Source organism: Manis pentadactyla, chromosome 2 (assembly GCF_030020395.1).
Source record: "Manis pentadactyla isolate mManPen7 chromosome 2, mManPen7.hap1, whole genome shotgun sequence".
Lineage (NCBI taxonomy): Eukaryota > Metazoa > Chordata > Mammalia > Pholidota > Manidae > Manis > Manis pentadactyla.
The window spans coordinates 91,994,385-92,011,570 of NC_080020.1; the positions used below are offsets into that span (position 1 = coordinate 91,994,385).

General features: G+C 43.4%; 1 protein-coding gene across 1 annotated transcript in view; it reads right to left on the reverse strand.

The window, feature by feature from the left end:
* The window catches only part of RGS7BP (regulator of G protein signaling 7 binding protein), a 101,059-nt gene extending 84,145 nt beyond the window's left edge, over positions 1-16,914 (reverse strand). Inside the window, exons 1-2 of the mRNA XM_036887877.2 lie at positions 16,104-16,914; positions 15,058-15,224 (exon numbers count right to left, since the gene is read on the reverse strand). Of these exons, the coding sequence (XP_036743772.1) occupies positions 15,058-15,224; positions 16,104-16,268 (332 nt within the window). The 5' untranslated portion in view covers positions 16,269-16,914. The remainder of the gene's footprint in view (positions 1-15,057; positions 15,225-16,103) is intronic.
* Positions 16,915-17,186: the final 272 nt, after the last annotated feature.

Sequence of the window (17,186 nt, forward strand, 5' to 3'; positions counted from 1 at the left end):
ACATTTCTTTGCAAAAATTACACCTAAACAGATACCTGAACTCGCTTCACATCAAATCCACAGTGGTGCCTGAACAAGAACCTAATACTAAAATTTAGAGAGTAACTTAAAGTCATTCTGAGTCTGAACAGACTTGGTAGCTTAAAACATATTTCATCCTCAGAAAAACAAAAGATTGCATCTATGAATATAAAGAGAGTTGATAAGGCTTGTTTTATGGAGAGAACACTTGCCGAGGGATTTCGCATTATGGTGCATGCTGTGGCCTAGAATAATCTGAGCAGTTTCCTCATTAGTCAGTGATGGTTCAGTACTCAAACAGATGCAGCCATTAGAGCTCAAACTTCAGATAATAAGAAAATAAGACTTATGGTGAAAAATGTTCTTGGAATCACTCAGTTCGGAAGATAGAGCAATCTCCTTTACATGCTATGGTCCCCACCTAGTTACGGCCAGGCGAGGGGACATGATATCATCATTCCTGGTGGTGCGCTGGCACACACACCTCCCTCAACTCCCCCCTCCTGCTGGGCACATAGAGGAGACTTCTCAGAGGTCCCCAGGTGTTCCCCCAAAGCTGTTCTCTGAGAATTCTGGGGCTGTTAGCCATCTGCTGTGGTCAAGGGAACTGACCTGCTGGGATCGTTGGTTCTATGTGTCAACTTGACTGGGCCATAGGATGCCCAGATATCTGGTCAAATATTATTTCTGGATGTTTCAGTGAGGGTTTTTCTGGAAGTGATCCGCTTTTGAATTGGTATGCTAAGTAAAGCAAATGTTCCTCCCCAGGGTGGGTGGGCTTCAGCCAATCCACTGAGGGCCTGAATAGAACACATAGGTGAAGGAAGGCTGAATCCTGTCTCCGCCTGGCTACATCAGTCTCCCTCCGCCCTTGGCCTGGGACTGACCACTGGCTCCCCTGGCTCTCAGGCCTTTGGACTCACAGCTGACCGAATCGCTGGCCACCAGTTTCCTGTGATCTCTGGCTGCAGGCACAAGTCATGGGACTGCTCAGCCTCCAGAAGTGTACAAGCCAAGACCTCATTATATACACCCACACATACAGCCCCCACACTGCCAGCACTCACACACATATATCCTAGTGGTTCCATTTCTCTGGAGGGCCTTATACCCTGCTTGGGAGAGACCCTCCACTCACCTCTCAGGAGGGTGAGTACTTCCCCTTTCCATGGGGAAGACGGCTATACTTTAACAAACTACCGAATCACCACCAGAGAGATTCTGGCCATTTATGTGCCTCATCTAGCTCATTTGTGGGTGAGAAGTCATAGTGGGCCTCATAGAAGGTCTTTCTGTTCTTTCAGTAGCCACTATTTTTGAGCAGGACCCAGATGAGGATTATTACAAAACCAAAACAAAAGATTTTTATAAAAGTTAATAAAGTCTTTGTAAGGAGCCACAGTCTTATTCCTTGACTCACTTTCCATTATTCATTTTCTACCCCACCTGCTCCTTGTTACAGCAAACTAGGAGTAGAATACTTAGGAAAAAATCCCCCTCTGGACAGAAATATACAAAACCCAAAATGTTGGGGGTGTATAATTCAAGAAACAGGAAGTTGCTTAGTATACACCAGGGTCAATTTTAGAAATTATTTTCTATTATTTACCTAAATTTTTCCTACATCAGAGGGAATGGTGTATTCTTTAATTCTAAGACAGGAATTTACACAGTGATGGAATTGTAGGAAGATGAGATTAAAAGATGAAAAATCAGAATCTATATCTGTTTACTGAAGATGAATATCTGAGAGGGAAAAAACGAGCTTCACATAATTCCTCAGCTCGGTGAGTGGACAGCAAGAATGGAAATAAGAATTCCAAGCCAAGTGGAAAGCTTCAAACTTAGACTCACTAAGGGAAGGAAAGAATCTGAAAAGTCAGAGCCTGACACTCTAATGGGCTGCCATTCTGGCTGAAAATGGCAATCTCATAAGGGGAACAATTTTGACAATAACTATTATGATTTTGAACTTCACACGCTGGGGGAACAGGAACTCTTGTGGGTGCTGCCGAGGGATTGGGGTATTGTAAGAAGTGGCGTCTGAGAATGGCCCGGTCATCTCCTCCCACTCTTGTTCCCTGTGAGTTCTCTCCGTCTTCCCACCCAGCTTTAGTGTTTCTTTCTTGAGAAAATAATGTCACCATCACCACAGCGGGAGGTGGTCTCTCCTTTGGGCCCCTCCACATGATACCATTCCTCACCCCACTTCCATTTCTCTTTTTACCCCTGTGCTCATTGATGGATTGGAGTGGGGCTGGATGGTCAGTGTTGCTGGGCTAATGGGGCTTCCTGCTCCTCCTTAGATGTCCTCTGTGGAAGAAGGAGGTCAGTTCTTGAAACCTGGAATTCGGCCTACCCAGACCTGGGTCAAAGTCTGATATGATATGGTCATTTCTAGGGCTTACACAGGCAAACAAGAAAGAAGATTCCCAAGGATGGAGCCATCTGAGTAGGTATAGTGCAGAGGAAGGAAGTCTGAAAAAGCCAGGGCCCAGAGAGAAGTGCTGAGACCTGGAGGACACAGACCCGAGACCCATTCACATTGCCCCACAGCTCTGCAAGGCCGTTATTTTGTTATTTTTTTCCCTGTCTTCCTGTTTTCCTCTTCTTCCTAGCTGAGGGAGCTCAACAACCTTCATGTCAGCTGTGTGCCAGCTGAAGAGGTCCTTGTGGTGAAGTGTGTCTGGGGAGGGGAGAGACTGGGTAGAAGTAATAGTTTATGGCAGTAGAGGGGGAGGGAAGCATTGGGCCAGTCCTGGGGCTGCTCCAAGAAAGAAGGGACCGTCTGGGGAAGCAGCCCAGCATACTGTCAAGAATAAAGACTCTGGCACCAGAGAGGCTAGTATTCAAACCCCAACCCACCAAATAACTCTACTTCCTGAACCTATACTACACAATGGAAAATTTTAAAAATATCTAGCATTCTGGGTGATTCGGAAAACTTCAAGGCATGCCTCATCTACAGTCAAGAGAGCTCTGGAGCCTCAGTGGCCCTGGATAGGATGAGCACTCTCTTGGAACCACAGGGGGAAAGTCACTATAGTCCTGATACACTCAAACTGGTAAGGTAATCCCTGCTCACCCCCACCTACACCACTGGCTCTATGATTCAGCCACTGTGTATGTACATGAGAGATGTATGTAAATTAGGTCATGAAACTTGTATCCAGAAAACCCACATGACATAGTCCTGGCCAACTGTATGCACATGGAGGCTACTCTTCGTTACTTATAGGTAAATGCATTTCTTAGCCAACATAGCAGACTTTAAAACATGATCACACTGGGTTCTAAGTAAATATTATTTCAGATGAACTCAATTAATCATGAAATAATATGTGCAAAGAGCACAGCACACTGTTTGTTCTTAACACATTTAAACTCCTGTTCCCCCTTGGTTCAAGAAAGAGAAATGGTGCCCCCTAAGGTTGACTCGCTGCAGGAAGCCTAAGGACACAAAAGAGAAAGGGCCTTGCTGCTTGTCCTTCAAAGCTCAGTGCATGTGGCATCATCCTCTTTATGAAGTCATCTCTGTGACTACACCCATTCAAGAGAACTGATTGCTGCCTCCTTTATGCCTCTACTATCATCCACATTTTCTATTGCCATGTTGGTCCCACTATTTTCAGGCAGTGATTGTTTACATATCTATCTCTGACACAGATTCTAGGCAATGAGCTCCCCAGGGCAGGGGCTGTGTTTAGTCATCTTTATCCTTCCAGAACCTAGCACAGTGCCTGGCGCATAGCAGGTGGCCAGTGATTAATGAATGAATGGGTGAACAAGCAAACTGAGAGGGAAATGGCAGCCAGGAGCGGCAGATGCTGTGGGGTGGCATCCTACTTCCTCCTCCTGACTCCTGCACCCCTTTTTTTCCTCACTTTTCACATCTAAGCTCCCTACCCTGCCTGTCTCTACAGTCTTGCTAAAGATCCTGTCCTGGGCCTCAGGAAACATCACTTTGGCTTACAGATTTGGAAATGTTTGTCCTCACTAGACAGCTAGTATGGAGAGAGATGTATGTAAATTAGATCATGAAACTTGTATCCAGAAAACCCACATGACACAGTCCTGGCCGACTGTATGCACATGGAGGCGGCTGAGTAAGGTTTTTGAGAAAGTCCTCTAAAAAGTCTTACGTCTCAGCCTTTTGCTGTCTGCCCTTCCTACCTGCTGGGAACATGGACACAATTTTGGGAGCTGAAGCAGCAATCTTAGCACCTTGAGGAAAATGCCGGGAGTATTACAGAAATTTCAGTTCTGATATCTTAGGAACATGAATTAATGCTTGCTACTCCCTACTCCTGGGTTTTTACTTATGTGAGAAAATACACCCTCATGTGTTTAAGTCATTGAAATCTGCCCTATGTCATTTACAGCTGAAGACAATTTCAAACTGATAATCTAATTTTCTTTCTTTCCCCAGACATGCCAAGATTGGTTCATCTTTTAGGACCCTTTACACTTTTTATTCTCTCTGAAATGCTCTTCTCTCAGATCATCACATGATTGGTCCCTTCTCCAAGTCAGGTATCCAAGCTAGCTCCCTCAGCTAGGAAGAAGAGGAAAACAGGCAGACAGGGAAAAAAATAACAAAAGGCCCTCTGAGGGGCCCTTCTGAATACCTTATCTGAAAATAACTACACACTTGGCATCTATTATTCTTTAATAATATCAATCTATTTTATCTTCACTGCTTTTATCATTATCTGAATTGCTCTCTTTTGCTTGTTTATTTTGTCTTAGACCATTCAGGCTGCTATAACAAAGTACCATGGACTGGGTGGCTTATAAAAAACAGAAATTTACAAAAAACAGAACTGCTCACAGTTTTGGAGGCTGGAAATCCAATAACAAGGCACCAGTGTGGTGGCATTTGGTGAAGGCCCTCTTCCTGGCCCACAGTGGTGCTCTTGCTGCATCCTCACATGGTGGAAGGGGCTAGGGAGCTCCCTAGGACCTCTTTTATAAGGGCACTAATCCCATTGATGAGGGTTCCACCCTCACGGCTTAAGTATCTCCCCAAATCCCCATCTTCTAATACCATCACATTGGGTATTAGCATTTCAACATGTAAATTTTGCAGGAACACCAACATTCAGACCATGGAGTTTCTTAACCATACCACCATGAATGCAGGGACCTTCTCTGTTTTGTTTAGAACTGCTGTATCTCCAGCACCTAGAAAAGCACAGGGCACATGGTGGATACTCTATGAATAGGGAGATGACTTCCAGAGTTGGAAATGAATATATTTCCCCATAGAAAACGCTGCTGTATATGTTGAATAGGTTTATAATAAGGGAATTATGAATTAAATGCCACTTAGGATCTAAGTATTATATGTAACATTGTTTCTATGAGATTATGAGTTTCAAGTTCAATTTCTCTTAATGAGCTCAATATAATGATCATAGATAATCTTGTAGCATATCCCCATATCCAAAAGTCTCTGCCTTTCTACCTTTTATTCTTAATAGCTCATCAGATTTTAACTCTTTGATGAAATCTTTGATTTATTAAGGAGAGTTTTTTAAAAAAGATTTTAAAGAGTCCTACTCAAAGTCTGGTAGATTTGTTTAAAATTGATTTATTGAGTGCCACTATGTATACTCTTTGCAGGCCCTATTCCATTTCACATCCTGTCTTGTGAAAATTATACTCGAGCCCTTTCAAAGGCACCTTGCCTAACTGCCTGTCCTCCCCAGTGGTTCCCGAACTTCTCTTTCCATGCATCCGTTTAAAAGCAGCAACATCTTAATCCCTTTGTGATCCTTTCCTCTGTTCTGGATTTCAGTGTGAGGAGCACAGTGCACCATGATGAGACTGTAAGTAAGACCTTGACATTCAGGAGAATAAATTATTTCTTTTAATAGCTAAAGAATATGCTTTATATATAGAAACCAGAGATATAGACATAAGGCCATCCTGCTACACACACTTATGGGGTAAAAAGTAGAACTGTTTCAGAGTAGAGTTTACAAGTTAAATGGTGAAAGGTAAGTCCAGGAATACAGGTTGTATTCACTAAGTTCGGCAATTCAGTGACTGTTAGCTGTTTCCCAGAGCAGTTCTTTCCCTTTGCTTGGTAATAAAGTCCTCCTTTCATTTAAGGAGGCAGTGATCAAAGAATACCATTCCCAGCCTCCCTTGTTGGAGATGTGACCATGGGATGCGGTTCTGAAATTCTGGTTTGGGTTTGCTTTAAAAGAGCTAATCCAGCTGGGAACTTGTCCCCTTCATCCTTCCTTCTAGCTTGGGACGTGGACTGATAGCCGGAGCTTCTGCAGTGATCTTGCATCCTAAAGTGGGACTGAGAATGAAAGCCATAAACTGGAATGGGTGACAGAATGATGATTTCATGGAGCCACCATCCGAGTTCTGAAGTGTCCAGTCTAGGGCTTCTTTTCTGTGAGAAAGAAACTCTGGTGTCTTTAAGCAACTGCCTCTTGGAATTTTTTGTTAAATGTAGCCAAACATAAGCGCTTTTGATACAGATGCTCACTTGGGGAACTATAAAAAATATCCCAATGTCCAGGCTGCATCCCAGCTCACTTAAATCAGAAACTTTAGGGGTGGAATAGGAGCACCAGCAATTTTGTAATGCTTCCCAGGTGATTGCAGGGTGCAGCCCAGGCTAAGAATCACTGCTTCAGGCCAACAGGCCTCATATCTCAATAGATATGCTTCAGATGTCTCAAGAGTCTCCTGGGGGAAGTGGTGGTGCCTGGTTAAATTCTGGATTTCCAGGCCTAACTCCCCAGAGATCTTGGTTCTTTAGGTGTGGGTGCCCCGGCTGACTCTGAGACAGACAGTCCAGGGACCACATGTGAAGACACCACCTTACACGATGGGAGACCTTTGGAAGTTTTAAAGCAAAGAAGTGACAAGATCAGAGGAAAGTTTTAGGAGGATTAATCTAGGCCTTGTGGATAAACTGAAAAGAAGAGGTGAGTGATTTAAGTAAGGAGACCACCTGGGAGGCACTACAATAGTTGATGGCATGGGCAGGTACCTGACTGAGAACTAAGAGGGTGGCCACAGAAGTGGGGGGAAAAAGGAGAGACAATAGACACTGAAGAAGATAAAATACTTTAGGATTTGTTAACTGACAGAAGAGAGGTGAGGGGGACTTCAAGATATTTTTCTTAGCGACTGAAGTACTAAGAGGTTGACTTCTTCCAGATTAGTATTACCCCTTTTCTTCAAATTCAGTTAAGTTAGTATAGATTATTAGTTTACTTACAGCTGCAAAGGTTTATTTTTGTTAACACACTGTATCTAGAGTGTCCCATTAGATCAGAAACTTTTCTTTGCTTAATCAGCTCTTCTATTTAAAGGCTCAGACACTTTATCCCAACAAGTCTATTCCACAAATTTTAGTATTTATTTATATACATATATAAAAATGTAAGTATATATAGGCAAGCAATACACATGTGTATATATATATACATATGTATACAGACAAGCAATTAAATATTTTCATGTCAGTTTTACTTTCCTTTTGACAAGTCACATCTTGTGGAGCAGAGGAACTACATGAACTAACTGGTGGGATAGTGACTGCTCTGCTGCTGTGCTTTATGTAGGTATCTTTTCAGAGGAGACACAACTAAAATTTCAAGGACTAAAAACTTAAAGAATGGTTTTAAAAGGTGATCTCAATGGAAAATGGTTAACTATTGAATATAAAGCCACCAAGCAGACAGATGTTAGGGTGATATTTTTATCAAATTGCCTCAATTAACATATGCACTTTATGAGTAATTCTCAAATACATAATGCCTCCTGATAATCAACACCTGTGCCTCAAAAATCGATCTTAGGTATGCTCTTCAAGTCCTCTGTTATTTAAAAGCCAACATATTGGTTTTCCAGTTACAAACTAGAAAGAAAAATCACAGTCAAAAGTAATAGAAATGTCAAAAATGTAAACTAATTTAATTTCTCAATTCTTATGAAATTCTGTGTCAAGACAGTTCCTTTCAAGAATACATTTGGAAATACCAAGTAAACTTAATGAACAAAAAAGACACACACAGCTTTGCGAGCTGCCACTCAGAGTGCAAACATGAATGAAAACAGCCTTGCTCGCTTGTACTTCACAGTATAACTAATAAAGTGACGATGAATTTTCCTAAAGTTCGTTTTAGATTTAATTTTCTCTCTAATTGGAACATCTATTCAGATGGGTCTAACAAGGTGAAAGTCATTAGATCTGTTCAAAACATAAAAAGGCTAAACTTCAGCAGGCAACAGGAGAGCACTTGTCTAGATTCCACATCTCATTTAGTGTCATTGCTAATAATAGCCCTCTTCTTTAATCTGGTGTGAGTCAGCGCTTTGTCACTTGCTCCAGATTATGCTTATGGTCCTTAAGTAACAGAATTAGCACCACTGAGGGACCACCACCTACTCAGTTCTAGCCATGCAGACCAGAGAAGGTGAATGCCCCACATGCGGACCATCAGGTGCCTCTCCTACTCCCCCCCAAAAAATATGCTCTTCTGTAGTTGGATTTTTTTGTTCCACCTTCAGACACCAGTAATTAAATTGCTTAGAGAAAAAATGCTAACCATACTTGGGATTCAGTCCTGTTGTGAACACATCCATTTCATACAGAAAACATTCTATTTCATGTTCTCAAACCCCACCCCTAATTTGAGCTACAATCCTGCAAATGATAAAACACTGGGCACTGGGAAGTCTTTGTGGGAAAGTGTGGAGAGAGCATGTAGATCATGTTGGGCAAAACACCATCCCCACTGGGCAAAACAGCCTGAAATAAGCATTCTAGAGACAGGTCAAGGGAATGTGCTGTGGGTTGCGTTATGTCTCCCCCCACCCCAAATTCATATGCTGAAGTCCTAACCCCCTGTACCTCCAAATGTGACCTTATTTGGAAATAGGTCCCTGCGGGTGTAAGTAGTTAGATTAGCATGAGGTCACATGAAGCAGGGTGGGCCCCTAATCCATTATGACTGGTGTCCTCATATAAAGAGGAAGTTTGGCCACACACACACACACACACACACCACACAGTCAGGGCACAGGACATGTGAAGGTGAAGGCAGAAATGCCTCAACAAGCCAAGGAACACCAATGATCGCCAGCAAACTGCAAGGAGCGAGAGGAGAACAGATTCTTCCTCCCGGCCCTCAGACGGAACTGAACCTGCCTGCATCTGGATCTTGGACGTCTGGCCTCCAGAGTGTGAGACAAGAACTTTCTGTTGTTTAAGCCACCCACTTTGTGGTACTTTGTTACTGGAGCCCTAGCAAACGAATACAGAATTGTTCTACTGTCATTCTCTCTGATGGGCAGCATGCTTTGGTGTAGCTTTAAGTCACCTTTCACTATTTGACCAGAGAGAGTTAACATTTAAAAGCAAAACCACCTGCAATAGGAAGGGAAAATAAAAGACAGTGTGGGTAGCTTGGCATGCTTGCCAGCCAGGCCTCTTTCACTAACACCTAAGGCCTCCTGCACCATGTGGATCCTGAAAGCTGAGAGGGCTGCCTCCATGCTCAGCAAGTACTTCTGTCCTCTACCTCCCCACAAGGCTGCTGCCGTCTCAGCCAAGCGTCGAAAAGGAGCATTTACAGACTAAACTGCGGGTCTGCATTCTCTCGCTCCTCACTCTCCCTCCTCACAACATACTAGCAAACAGAAGCGGGAAGGGACAAGAACCAGCTAGGAATGGGACTGGAAAAAGAGGGCAGAAAAGTCAAACGGGAATCAAAACAAAACTAAAACAGACTTCCCCAGCCCCCACCTCCATCCCCCCAAAATAGAAGAATGAAAGGGAATTGAGACAAAAGGAGAAAAGGCAGCAACAGGGGCATGGCTGACCAGGAAAGTAACTGCTGGAGGGAGAAACCTGAAATCACGGGTGTGGATCTCTAGGATATTTATTGTATTTTTCCATGAAGCCAATATGAAATTAAGATTCTTCTTGTAAGATTCTTCTTGTGATGATAGTTTGTTCACATCTTGACAAATGATGTGTCACATACATTTGTCACATAAAAGTGAGTGATGATTCTGTAATTCAATCATCCAACTTCCTGCGTGGCATTATTTTTTTTACAGCTCAGTTCTGTAAACAAAGTCGATGTGGTTTTACATGAATTTACATAGAGCACTGCAGTGATGAAGCCTGAAGACTCTGAAGTCATTCAATTCAACACACTCATGAAGGTGTACAGAGAATTTACTGGACTTGTCCAATGTCACTCAACCTATATCAAACTAAATCAAAAGATTTTGTAAATATTATATAATTTATGAAGAATCTAGGCTGATTTATACAAAGAAAACATTTCCACCCTTAGCCACTTTTGAACCCTCACATCTCCATGTAGTTTTAAGGCATTAAAGAAGAGGCTTTTTGATAGCAATCTGGGAGAATTTAACCTAGAAAATACCTCAGAATGTAATTTTTAAAAATAAATGATGGATAAATATATATTTTATATAACTATATCTTGAGCACCTCAATTACATGAATCTGAACTTGGTAATAACATTTACTGCATGCTAGGCAGCCTTCCAAGTGCTTAACTCAGTCCTCACAATGCTATACATGATTTGGTTCAATTATTTACTAATCCCACTTTGCTGATTAGGAACGTGAGGCAGAGAGATGATATCTTTGTGTGAGGTGACACTATTTGTGAATGGTTAGGCTGATATTTGAACACTGGCAGCCTAGCTCTAAAGTCTAAGTACTTAACCACTGTACCAGAATGCCAGTCATTATCCTGTCCAGCAATATGCATAGTGATGCACATGTGTCCCTCATAAGTGGTAAAGTCAGGAATTTACCTAGATCTTAATCTGATTTAGAGTCTGCTCTTTCCACTCGTACTATAGTGCCTCTCACATTATCACACTTGGTCTCGCTGACTCTCAGCAGCAGTGCTAACAGAAGGCAGTGGTGTGAAGAGGATCCAGTATAACAGAGACACCTCAGAAGCAGTACAGGAAAAGGAACCCTAACTACCAGCTTGCCAGCCACAACATAACACTCCTGGGGTTTGCTCTGGGTCCCTCTAGCTTGTGTGCTGTGCTCGTCTCTCTTCCTTCTCAGGAGGTGGTGTGGTTGATGGAACAGGCCCCAGATCAGGGAGCAAGAGGCCTGAGTTGCAGTCTTAGAGCAGCCTTGACCTGGCAGTGCCATCAGCAGCCTGGCATCACACATTCAGCTCCCTAAGTCCTCTCAGCTACCCAATGAATGAGCATGACAACTAGTTTACAGAGGAGGGAACTGAGACTCAGAGAGTTAAGTCATTCCATCAAGGTCACAAAAGAAGGTATTTAGCTGAGGTGTGCCTGACTGCAAAATCTTCAGACATACTTGACCAATTCTTAAGTTACTTTAAATCTCAGACTCCTCAGATCTAAACCAAGGATGTTGTGCTAAATTAATAGTCTCTGTGCCACAGAGCAGTAGGGATTTCTCAAAGGTGTCTCAGGAGTCATGTTGGGAAGGAAGTCCAAGGATACAGGGTCTGGACAGACACATACCCTGATAAACACACACACACACCCTGGGCAGTGCAGAGCAAAGCCACTTTGACCTGCCTTCTAAATCTGTCTTTCCACATTTACATTAAAGGGGGAATTCTACTACTAAACCAAGTTTGGGGACACTGCAGTGATTTAAGGCCCCTCTTAGCCCTAATATCTAGGAAGGCTCTGCATTGTAAAGGTAGAAACACAGATAAATCTGGCCAGTCAGCAGAGCCTTTGGATTCACCTGACTGGGTCTGTCCAGAAAACACCTCAGGCCTTTGAAAGAAAAGGTTGTGCCTGAGCTTTGCTGATCTAAACATAATTTGAAAAAGGGTTTTGATTGTGTCTGGGAAGATGCCTTCTTACCAGCTAGTGAGAAACATAGTTCATGTTTTCTCCTCTGTGGTCACCATTCCTTGAGGGTCTCAACTGGTGAGGGATGAAAGGGATGTAGCATTTGTGGCTTAATTCTGACTCATGATTTTCTCTCTTCCTCTCTATTTAGTCTGCTTCATCCTCTGTCTACCCTGCCCACCTGCACCACTGTCTTCCTCCTCTGGCCCCAATGCCAGGTAGGTAAGCACAAAAGGGGTGATTGTGTTGGTAAAAAATGAGTGAATTCATTTATTCTTTCAAGTCCTGCTGTTCCCCCACCTGTAATTCTACACAGAGCAAAGCATTGGTGCTTAGATGAAAGCTATCGGGCAGGCATCTTGATGAATGCATGGATAACCAGGTTTATTTATTCTTCCTCATTCAGACCCCTTTCATGAAAAGTTACATGTGCAGAAAAGAATAAAGCCAACAAAAGGCAAGTGGTAATCATAGAGATGGTGATTATACCATTTTAAAAAACACTTATTGAGGTATACTTGGCATACCATAAAATTCACTCATTTTAAGTGTGCAATTTAATGATTATTTTGTAAATATACAGTTGTACAACCACCCCCATAATTCAATTGTGGAACATTTCTATCACTCCAGAAAGATACAGCGAGTGCATTTGTAGTCACTCCTTGCTCCAAACCCCAATCCTAGGCACCCACTAATCTACTTTCTAGCCCCTGTAGATTACTCTTTCTGAGCATTTCCTATTAATGGAATCACATGATATGTGGCATTTTGTGACTGGCTTCATTCATTTAGCATACTCTTTTTGCAGGTTATACATATGTTAGCATGTTGCTGTACTTCCATCTTTTTTAAGTAACCTCTCTTTGAATGGTGGTGTTACATAGAGAAAAGATGGTGGACTTTGGAATCCCACATGAAATTGTGGGGTTGAACCAAGGTTGAACCATCTAGTTGTGTGACTTTGGGCAAGTTCCTTAACTGCTCTGAGACCCACTTGTAGAATAAAGATAATAATCCCTCCCTCAGAAGATTAGTCTATGGATTAACTGGGTAGTGCTGGCAAATAATGGGCAGTCAAGAAATCTAGTCTGTCTAGACAGGAACTTTTGCTTTTCTTACCCCTGCTTCAAATTTTAAAGTGAACCCTACAGCCTCCTACCAGTCTTCACACTGAGCTTGAAATGAGAGCCCACATAACAATATCCCCAGCAACATCTGGAATGGAATTCTACCAAAGGGAGTTGCATCCTTCATTAATGCAGCCGAGGTGGTGAGGAGCTAAAGGGATTTCCTTCAATTATATTGCTGTCATTTTTTAGAAAGAGGGTTAAACTGTATTTAACTATTATTTTAAGGAGGAAATGTTTCAAATTCAACCCTAGAACATTCTTTACAGTTAGCCGTACCTTCAAGGCTCTAAGAACAACGTATTTTCAAAATAATTTTTATAAAACTGCCCCATAACATGAACCCTCAGATAACATGTAAGTAAATTGCAAAGGACTATAATCCCTAGTAAATAAAATCCACCTCAAATCCTCAAAATTCAACTTCTAGCCAGTAGTTTCAGACTATTCCCTAAACCTTTAGAAGAATCTGAATTTCATGTGTGTAGCAAAATAGCCTAATTGAACTCCCTGTTCATTTGTCCAGTACATCTCTGATTAGAACATGTCATCAATTTAAGTTCCAACTCCCATTTTACACTCTTGGACACAAGGTTTTCAAAGATGCTATTTCTTAGCTCTGAGCATAAAATCCTCTGTTCTAAATGTGTTTTCCTTCTGAATCATTATTTCTCTACAACTTTTAATGCACTATACTGCCCTTTGTGTTTGACTGTTTCTCCTCCCTTCTTGTCTGGGATTTATCACAGACACATTTCTTCCCAAATTTCTGAAACATTTATATATAATTCTCTTCCACCTCCTAGATTCACTCCCAGATTCACTTCTTGTTAGGTACAGAATAACAGCTAAAATAGAAAAGGACAAGGCTTCTTAATATTTCTATTAAATAAAATAGGTTTGTAACATCTTATTTATCATTCATTTCTAGAAGATTAGCATAGTGTATCTTTTTGCATGATATAAAATTCCTGTTGTGAAATGAAAACTAGTTTTAGGAGCAGAAATGTCTGCCTTTCTAATCTGTATATACCAATAATAGTCACTATATGTACTGGCATTATAGATGACAAAGAGTGATTCTTTCAAATAAGTAAATTTGATATAATTCCTACAAGTGATTAACCTGCAATATTATCAGGTGAGTCTAAGATAGACTTCTATTGTGATAAAACCATTCTCACACAAACAGAAGGCTATTAACTAGACTGAATCAAATAAATTAATGTATTTATATAAGATTCCTGTGTTTCTTTGCTCTATGTGCTTATCTGAAAACAGGAACTGTTAACAAAATCCATGACTAACTTTCTCCCAATATTGAGAGATCAGGATGTGGATGGGGTCTCAGGAGAGTTTTCACTCACTGTATTATTACCTAAAATAAGCTTGGGAATCCATAAATGTGATCAAAATAAACAAAAATAATGGGGGTGTGTATGTGATAAACAGCTTAGATTTAGTTAGATTTGTGCATTTCCCCAATCTTTAAAAAGCTCTTCTTATGTTAAAATTTCCCTTTCATACACTACAGTGAAGAGAATAATTTATATCCAAGATTTTATTTCAGGGATTTTATTTTAAATGGTATCATAGGAATTTTCCTCATGGTATAAATAGTTTAGTAGATCTGGGATTTAGCAAAGATTTTCTCTCTACTGTACGGGTCTCTTGTGCAGTAGATGTTTAGCGGCAGATGACAAAATAATCTTGAGGCATGAGGATTTGACTTCAGTTTGATGCCCAAACATTCTGCAAAAAAACCCCTTAAGACCCAAATTCTAACATGTAGCCAGCATATTGAAAGTTAATTTTAAAAAAATCACTTAATGACCAAAATCTTCAGTATATATACAAGAACCACACAACCTTCAGATTATAATTTGGCCTGTAGTTTGTTTATTGCTCTCCTGAGATCCTGATGTCAGGATGATTGGTTAAAACCCCAAATTTGCAGAGATCATCTCTGAGGCCTTGTGGCATCCACGCACTATGCATATATATTCAAATAATGCCAAGAGGCTCCTACCCTGAGATGGCAGCAAGTTTTTGGTGTGCCTGACGGGCCATTTCACAGCCTTTGGTTCTTGTCTTGTGCATTTCTGCCCGGAGTGAGGGGCAGCTGACAGAGACGTCCCCAATAGAAATGACCAACTCTCGGTACAGGGCCACTTGTGTGTTGAACTCTTGGACCAGCTAGAAAAGAAGCAAGTTTCTTTAAGGATAAGGAAGAACTTATCATCAGAGTTTCCTGTTTCAGGCACATTCACAGGGGCTTTCACTAACCCCTGGGCCACCTCCCCAGATCTCCAGCTAAGGAGCCTACTATGTGTTTAAAGACTAAGGCGCAAAGATGGTCAGTTCTCTTCGTCCAAGGCACACGTTTATTCTTCACTGGGGACTAGTCATGGAAATTCTATTTCCAGACCCACCTGCCCCCACCCTTCAGACTCATTTCTGAAGAGCAATGACATATTTGCAGGCAGCCCTGCCCCTGCCAGGTCACTAGGAAGTGATGCTGAGAGCTCTCACAGACATTCCACTCCACTACAGCTAGGACACTGGAAGCTGCTTGGGGATAAGGGCCAAAGGGAGGTTGTAAGTACGCAAACCATTCACCTCCTGCCGGGCCACTGAATCCCCCAGGCTGCGGAGGCTGATGGGAAGACCGGCCACAGCCTCTGCGCTGTAACCTTCGCCCCCTCCGCAGCGCCCCGTGCGCTCTGTTTGGGTCGGTTGCTACTGTCTCCCCACAAAGCAGCACCCCCACTTTCCATCCCCTCCCTCCCCGGTGAGATGTTAGTTCACCGCATCTGTCACATCCTCCATTACCCTAGGCAGGTTAGAGGCACGACCTACAGCTGCTGACCCCAAAACCCTTGCAGTGCACTTCTTTGCGGGGCCGTTACGACCCGGGTGTCACCTGAATTTGGGGGACGGCAGATTTAAAAATAGTGCTTGTGCACGTGATCGACAAGGAGGAGCTGAGGGTGGGGGAGTGGCTGGTACTCAAGCAAACGGTCAACATACAAAATCTGCCCCCTCCCCCCGCCAAAAGGCTCAGTTTTCACCTACCATCTTGCAGTCGTCCAGGGCTCGTTGGGTTTTGTGGGCGCTCTCGGAGCCGCTGCCCCTGCGCTCCCAGTCGCCGCTCTGCAGCGGGGGTTTGCTGATCTGGAAGATTGAGGAGCGGGTGGACCGGCTGGGGCGCTTTTTGCGCCCATTCGGTGCAGAACTCATGCATACACATCCACCAAGCCGAAGCCTCTGGTGCAGTGCGCCCCAGCGCGGGCGGCCCAGTAGTTGCCCTGCGTGCCGCCGCCAAGCAGCCGGAGCTGGGACCCGAGGCCGGGCGCTCACAGGGTTAGGGCTGGCTGCGCGGGTGGGTAACCTTCAGCTTGAAGGAGAGCCTGGGAAGCGCTGGCTGTGCCGTGCAGCATCGCTTCCACTAGCAGCGAGGAAGACGCTCGGTCAAGTTCTGCTTAGCATTACCGGCCCTGTCCCGGGAACTGGGCGCTGGCGCGGGCTCGCACCGCCTTCCCCTCGGCATGGATTGCAAGGCTGGGCGAGAAGGAACCTGCCGCCTGGCGGTTCCGAGTTTCCATTCAGATGGGGGGAGAAGGTTTCAAAGCCTGCGCTGCAAGGTGGGGGCGGGGGGCGAGTGTCGCTCTTGCTTCAGCGTCTTCCCGCAGCGGCGCCCGGCTGTCTTTTCCCTCCCTCCCCCTCGCCAGGCCTGGAGGAGCTGGCAGTCCCCGAAGAAGGCAATTGGCTCTAAACGGCTGCCTTGATCCCTCGTCTCTACGGGCTCCTCTGTTTGAGGATCCCAAATGAATCTGTGGCGGGACTGGCGGACGCAGGGAGTCAGTCCGGCTGACGTTGTTCACGGCCCCGCACATTGATAGGACAGGAATACTAATGTGATCCGTCCATACAAACCCCTTCCCCCTCCACAGTTTATGCACTTATCCAATCAAATTCCCGGGAACATCAATTGCAATATTACTTCATCGGTTCTATTATTAGAAACGAAAAGTGTCATCAGAGTGGAGCACATTGCCACATGCTGGGACCTGAACACGGGTTCCAAAGCAGCCCATGTGGGCTTGAGGCCCTCACCATCTGAAACAGACTGGGGACCACAGATAATCAAAACCCAAA